The 7,939-nt window shown below is 37.8% G+C and overlaps 1 protein-coding gene across 5 annotated transcripts in view; it reads right to left on the bottom strand.

The window, feature by feature from the left end:
• Positions 1-442: 442 nt before the first annotated feature.
• Positions 443-7,939, bottom strand: part of DGKH (diacylglycerol kinase eta) — a 228,295-nt gene continuing 220,798 nt past the window's right edge. For all 5 annotated transcript variants that reach the window (XM_064270075.1, XM_064270074.1, XM_064270076.1 and 2 more), the window contains one exon: positions 443-6,719. In XM_064270075.1, coding sequence (XP_064126145.1) covers positions 6,630-6,719 — 90 coding nt within the window. In that variant the 3' untranslated portion in view covers positions 443-6,629. The remainder of the gene's footprint in view (positions 6,720-7,939) is intronic.

The raw sequence follows: 7,939 nt of genomic DNA, 5'->3' as shown, positions 1-7,939 counted from the left end.
ATCTGTTTGACAGAAATGAGTATTTCAAGTACATAAGTAAATCATTAACAGAGCTATTAGACTCTAAGCAACAGCAGTAAAGAAAAAAGCTAGAATATGCATCTTGTATAAAGATTAATTTCTACAATGTAATAAATAATTGCACTGATTTATACAACCTGTGGAAACCTTCTACTGACGGTTACAAATAATACTGTCCATTATTGATTCTGCTGATACCAGCACTGCCCCACATAGAGAAAATCTCAAAGGTAAAATCCTAATTCCCAAAGCCACAAAATATACAAAGCTGGTTAGTTATTAAATATTGTTGTAGTCTGCTAAAAGTATTGCAAACTGAAATACAACTTAGCAGTCTGAATAACCAGCATAATTATTTTGATATAAAAAGATAAGAAAAATTTTAATATGAAAATTAATAAAGCCAGTAAAAGGAGAAACCTGTTGTATAAATAGACATTTTTAATATACAAGTAAGACCATTATCTCACTTATGAGGAAGAAGATTTGAAGATTTGAAAATAATTATATTTTCCCAGCTCTAGATAAATATATTACTCCAATTTATTAATCACCTTCAATATACAATATATAACTCACAAAACTGGGAATGTTACAATGTCAAAATCTTTCACAGCACTAATTACCAGTTATCAGAACTGTAAGAAATCTTTAGCTACATATTAGCTTAATACTTAGAATACAGAAATAGATATGGCTAAGCTGTGGTAAACAATAGTGCAAACACTGAGGACCATAAAATGTATCCTTTTTCCTTTTTAGCTTGTGTATAATTTTTTTTTTTTATCTAACCGCATTATCCTACTTCAATGGGATTATCAACTGAGTATGAAACTCCTTTATTTTAAAAGGAACCCTGTGTTTCCTTATGCTTTGTGAATTTACTCTTGAAATTCAGTTCTTATAAAATATCCAGACTATTTATATTCCTATACAACGAAGAACTTGTACTAAAATGAAATACTTATGTGGAGTTTTTAAATAACTTTTGAGTAGTGGCTTGGTTTGTGTTTTTCCCACTAAAACTTGGAAGTGCATAAGAAATCAGGAAAGAATATATAAATATCTGTAAATTGAATATCTTAGTTACAGCAAAGGAATTAATCTCTTTACCTATCTTATGTAATACAGTATTTATATTAAAATCTGTTACTGAGTTTAATTCAGTCCCAGTTACTCTGTTAAACCTCCTTTCCCAAAAACAACAGAAAGAATTCTACAGACAGGTACAGTCCAGCTGTCTTTTCTCTCTCTGTTCTCTGCAATGATAAACCTTTATAGCTACTGCTTCCATAGAAATGCCCCTAAACAAAACTTGGAAAAAATAATGATGAGAAAACAATAAAGATAAGGAAAAATTAATGCTTTGTGTAGTATAAAAACCAGTAACCATCACATTTATAAAGTTTTGGCTTCTTTAGGAAGGTGCCCTATTGCAAAGGCATCGTATTGATCATCTGACACAGAGACTGTTATTAAAAAAGCCAACAAGGAGATGCTGGAACACAAACAGTTCTGGGCCCCCATCCTGTGTATGTGTGGAGGGTAGGGGGTGTTGGTGAGAGGTGGGAATGAAGCGCCAAGCACTGTGGAGCTGCTTGGGCGGCTATTCCTGAGAATAAAGAACTTGGTGTTTTGAAACTGCTTCTTATCAAACTCTAAACCAACGTCTTAGCCAACATGATCTGAAATATGTAGGATAAGCTCATGTGGGAGGGACGGGGGAGACCCTAGATATCCAGGCTGAGAGACTTAATGCTTTTACAGCTTAATTAAAAGCTGTACCCTTTAATGACTTTGCATCCATATAACATACCAGTAGGAGGTAACAGTTTGTTTCAGAAATAATGTATACACGTATCCACTAAAGTGGGCCCGAAAATTTCCTAAGTCATAGCTTTTGCATGAGTATTTCCTTCTTGAATTCCTGTTAAAAATAACTTGCACAAAGACTGAAGTAGTACATTATAATTAGCTAAAAAATCCCGGGCAATAGTGTTTGGGTAAATTACATCAATATGTAAAATTCTGAAGTGAGGGATTCCTGCCAATAAACCATTGGGAAAGATTTTATTACAGAATTAAATGATTCATATTTTGAGGGTACAATATTTTATGTCTCAGGCACTATTTTAAGGAATTATTAACCATGTAAAACTTAAGACAAGTTAGCGTAACACGAAAACAGATCTTAATCTAGCAAAACACGTCTTCTTTGAGGGCTGTAATGAACATTCACTTTACTTGTGATGGTTTTGGTTCTTTTTTTTGCATTCCTAACGATTCATTTAATCTGTATGTGCTGCTGTGTGTTCTCAAGCCTGAGCCAGATCAACAGGATAATCTACTGATAAGAGAAAATGAAATTGTACAGGTTGTAGGAGACTGACCTGGTCTTAACTTATCTCAGTACGTATTCTTCTGAAATGTTCCCTGTGAGAACACTTGAGAACAAATGAACACATCACCTGGGCCACAAAGTGAGTACATGTGGGCTAAGTGGCTTAGAGGTGAGATTGAGGGGTGGAGAGGCCAGCTCACCTGGTCGGCCCGTCCCCTGTGTTCCATCTCAACTACAAAAACATAACCACTGAGTAGGCAGGATGCATCTAGAACAGAATTAGGAATAAGGATTGAGAAGACAACTCAGCTAGTGATGAACGAGTGTCAGCTCATTTCCAGGATTAGTTGGGAAATGGGTAGGAAAGAGTGGGATGGGCAGCAAGCTGTCCTGAGGACCTTCTGAAGACCTCGGGTTCCAGGCGAGATAAAATGGATCCAGGTCAGTACTGATCACCTGAGGAGTCTTGCCGAAAGTAAGATTCTGCTTTGGTTGGTCCAGAGTGGACCTGAGCTTCTGCATTTCTATAAGCTCCCCGGTGAGGCTGACTGCTGCGGGTCCATGGGCCACATTTTGAGTAGCATGGGTCTAAGAGTGCAGTAGCATTTTTAAATGATGGAAATGTTCAAGATCTGTGCTGTCCACCATGGTTACTGAGCACTTGAAGTGTGGCTACCGCAATGAAGAGAATGAATTTCTAGTTAAATCTTAATAGCCACATGTGCCTAGTGGCTACCATCAAACAGCATAGATCCAGACATTCACAGGTCACCTCTTCTCAGTCAGAGCAGTACATGCTCCAGTCCCCAAATGATCTAATCCCCCAATTCATTTAGATTTGCAAGTACTGTTTTATAAAATACAAACTGCAAAATTAGATTCTTTAAAGTGTTTTCTTCCCAACCCTTAGCTAACTGACCCACAATGTGTATCTGCAGTGGGAGAGAAGCAAGGGTCATTTTGCAGTGGGGCAGCTGACAGCAGTGAAAATTTGAGCAGCCATTGCCGTACCGGGCATGTGAGGAAATAGAAAGCCAGGAAGTAGGAAGAAACTCAGTAAGGGAGGTCGAAGGACACCGAAGAGAAACATTGTGTACTTCCAGGCTTTACTTAGGGCCGACCCTGCCCCTCTTCTTCTTTAAAAGTACTTTGGAAAATGAGACCAGGGAAGGCAGTGGGCATTGGCTGTGACTGCGCTCCCTCCCTCCCCAATCATCCAGGTATGGGAGGCCCCAGCGGGGAGGAGAGGGGGTGGGTTAGCTGGCAATCAGGTACGAAGATCAGAAAAGACAGGCCTCCATTGCATGCCCCAGAATTGTGATTAGATGCCTCGGAGCAGCTCTTCCTCCCCTACCCCACATTTTTGTAATCCCCGTCTACTGTAAGACAGGGTGCCTGGGTGGTACAGTTAACAGGCTCAGCTACTGACTGAAAGGCTGATAATTTGAGTCCACCCAGAGGCACCTTGGAAGAAAGGCCCGCTAATTTACTTAAAAAAAAAAAAAACAGCTATTGAAAATCCTATGGAGTACAGTTCTACTCTGACACACGTGGGGTTATCATGAGTCAGAATCAACTCAACGGCAACTGGGTTTTTTTTTTTTTGGTTTTTTATCTAGTATAAGAAGTTGGTTCCTCAGTGATGCTGCCAGGGGACTCAGGGGACTCTGAGGGCACAATTCTGGCTCTCAGGTGTGAGTGAAGTGGTCTGGCTCTGATGCAGCCATACCTGGACAGTGCTTACAGGACAAACTGCTCTCACTTAACAAAAGATACGTCAAAATTTTCATTGTAACAGATATTCCTCATCCAAACGCTACTTGCAGGAAATTGCTTTGGAAAATGAGACCAGGAAAGGCAGTGGGCACTGGCTGTGACTGCACTTACCCCCTCCCCCATCATCCAGGTATGATTAATTAAGGATTCAAGTCACTAGGCTTTGGTTAATGGTGGTTTTACAGAATATATAAAAGATGTTATTTAAAAGTGCAAACATCAACAGCAAATAAAAAATTTCAGTCATTCACATTTTACGCTTAAATCTTGAACATACAGTAGCTGGAGAATCTTTTCTATGGCAAATGAGTATTTTTGAATAGTGGAAATCAATAATACTTTTATATTAATTTTTTTTCTAGCATTCCTCCTCTCTTTGCCCCACCCACCTTTCCATTTTGGGTCGAGCTGGACAGGGATTGGTGACATCAGAATAGTTCAGTCCCTTCCTTTCCCTTCCCTTCTGAGAATCTGGCATCTCCCACTTTAAGAGAAAAATGCTTAGAAAAGCAGGTCATCATAGAGGGTGGGAACTACATAAAAGCGGCTAGAAAAAGAGACTTGATTTCATAGATGTGGATAAAAGTAATATTAGTGAGTAGCTTATTCCTGTGTTAAACTACTTGATATAATTCCCCATAGAACATTCTCATTTATTCACGACTTGGACAAGTGAGATACATAGTCAGACACGTTTGGTCAGGGACCTACCAGGTTCTTTTTTTTGTTCAGAGAGATCCAAATTTTGTAATTTTCTATTGGTTAGTCAAATGCCCAAGTCATGAATAAGAATAAAGTGTCAAATAAACTCCTTTTATATAATTAAATTACATGCCATTTTAAATGTCCTTCTATCAATATCTCTTTAAATACTTGGCAAACAATTGTTTAGAAAACATGAATGATGGGATATCTCAACATAGTATGTATGTAAGAGTATATATGCACATAAATATACGTATGTATGTGTGTATGTATATGTATACATGTATGTACACCTATCTATTAAGCACCTAAGAGGCTACTTTATGAAACCTGTCACCACTGGGTCGGTACCCTATTTATTTTTCTTCTGCAGGATAATTTAAAATATTGTAATTAATTCTTGATATGTAATGTCTAGACAAAGCCTATTTAAGGATTTTTTTGTGACTGTTTTGATATGTACACCCTTGGCTTTCAACGATTTAATCATTGCACTTGACTCCTAAGGAACAAAATCATGGCACAGATGCATGTGCGTGAATTCTTCAATAGAGAATATTTATGCAAGATTCTACATTAAAAAACAGAAAGTGCCCATAGAACAGTGGTTTATAAAAAGGAAAATAGTATCTACCTCATAAGGTATAAGAATTAAGTGAGACGATGGTAACAGTAATAATGTAAAGCCCTTAAGCAAGAATTTAAATCTCTTTTGTTGGGAAGTTCGTGCCAGGAGTCACTTTAGCCTTGGGTGACCACTCAATACGCCCAATCTCAGACCTTCGGGAATTCCCGGATATCAACAGGCTACTACATAAACCCACACAGAATATGAAATAATCACTAGTAAGCATAAGAACAAAAGGTGGGAGTTTGGGTTTGGAAAGGTGTAAGAAGTTTTGTTAGGCAATGGGGCATGGAATTTCATGAAAATACCCAGAGAATTTTCTAAATCGGCACACCTAGTGTTTATGATCTGTTGAAACAAAACTGGCTTACACAGGATGCGTATCATTTGTTGATTATGGTACAGACACACACGTTTGCAAATTCTTTGATATAGAATACTTATGCAAAATTCCACACTAAACAACAGAAAACTACCCAGAGCTAACAAAATGGTACTTGGGTAGTAATAAATTAAATTCTATTAAAACTGCTAAAGTCTGAAAATATTAGATGTGACATGCAAGAAAAAGAAAGACAATTCAGGTAGGAACACTGTGCATTAAGATTTGCATCCATTCAGAGCATTTAAGGGGTTTTTAGCATATTCTTTGACCACTGAGTGCCCGGTACCCGAGATGATACCTATCCAACCTTCCAAACAACTGGATGTATCTTAGTCTCCTAACCATCGATTTTAAGGAAGAAGCCAGTGCTTTCTATAACGACATCGAAGAAGTTCAAGCCACATACTGCTGTGGCTGTACCATAAAAACATTCCCTCAGACCAAGTGTAAGGAAAGTAGACACTTTGATAATTCTCATTTATCCTTTCAGACAATGCAATTGTCTCTGATCCCCTCTAACCTTTTTACTAACACGAGCACACTGGAACAAGTCAGGTTTGCATAATAAGAAAATGGCTTCATGGAATGTGGTTTTTTTTTTTTTTTTTTGCACAAAAATATTTTCTAATACTTCAAATCAAAATATCAAGCCATAGAGGTGCTTCAGTGGTACTCCCTTATCTATGCAGAAAAGTACAAGAATAGCAGATTACTTCCAAGTGCTTTGTATTACGTCGCAATTACTTTTCTTCCAAGGAATAGCACCGATATGATCACCCCTCAGACTGGGAAGCGCTCCTTCCAAGCTCTTTAATTCCCTGGAGAATTCGTCTCACATGACCCACTTTCGGTATCCCTAGGTCCTAAAAAAGAAAGAAAAAGAAGGGGAGGGGGGAGAGAAAGAAAGAGGTTTACTGATAACAGAAATGGAGATTAAATACAATTAGCCTTTCGTTCGTCCATTTTAGTTTATATTCAATGTTTCAGAAAGTTAAGGCTAGGAAAATACATCTATAAAACAAAAATGATCTGACACACTGAAAAATCACCAATTTGTAAAAATCACACCCTACGCGAACCCTTAACTGTAATGTCCTCATAAATGTTATGCGGCGGTAGTACTTCCAGAGTCAAAGCTAGTTTATGTTCACACTTTTTTTCTCTTTTTAAAACATGGTCCTTTCTGGGTCCTTGAGAAAAGCGACATACGTCACCAGGGGAACCATAATCAGTTGTCAGGCAACTACACGTTTTCTGCGCTGAAACATTTAACAGTGAGGCCAAATCCTTGAGGAAGATACCAGCGTCTACCACAAAAATTAGAAAATAAATGCATTTAAAGTTAGTTGTACTTAGATTCTTTGAATTGAGGGGGGTCTTTAAATACTCTTTATACTTTATAATGTATATGTGAAAAAAAATTACTTAAACATAGGTGTCTGTCGGTTGATGCTTTCCCTTAAACCATTTCTGGCTCCTGCCTGCCCTTCAGAATTCTTCTCGTTTCTTAAAGACCCATCTTCTGATAAAATACCAAGAATTCAATATTTAACCTTCAAAAATGGATGATTGCAGTGTGCAGCACACAGCAGGCACTCATCACATATCTGTTGAAGAAATGAATGAAGCCCATTCAAGGGAGCCATAATATGCAGTATCTGAAAAACTAAAAGAAAGGGTTAAGGCCTCCAAACCCTACAGCTTCTCTAAATGTGAGGAGTATAACTAGTGTGTCAATGTCTGAAGTCAAAAAGCCTCTTCGCAATACAGAGAGTTTGAAATATTTAAAAATCTGTACAAAGAGGACTTCCAATGCAGCCTAGAAAACACGATTTTAAAGTACCATAGGCTTATTTGTCCAAGAAGATAACGATTCCAATAATCCATGCTGTTTGGTAAATTAAGAGCATTATTTACTTTTAAACTTTTAAATGAGATAGATCAAATTGCTTTAAGGTGTGTGCTTTCTCTCTGCCATATACTTTGGGAGCTGTGCTGATCCTAAAGCAGCAATGCTATTGACGATTCTGAATCCTTCTGAAAAATAGCCAGACAAAAGCACCGTGCCTTCACCTCCTTAGGC

Source organism: Loxodonta africana, chromosome 17, assembly GCF_030014295.1.
Source record: "Loxodonta africana isolate mLoxAfr1 chromosome 17, mLoxAfr1.hap2, whole genome shotgun sequence".
NCBI classification, from domain to species: domain Eukaryota; kingdom Metazoa; phylum Chordata; class Mammalia; order Proboscidea; family Elephantidae; genus Loxodonta; species Loxodonta africana.
This window is presented reverse-complemented; position numbering and strand designations above follow the sequence as displayed.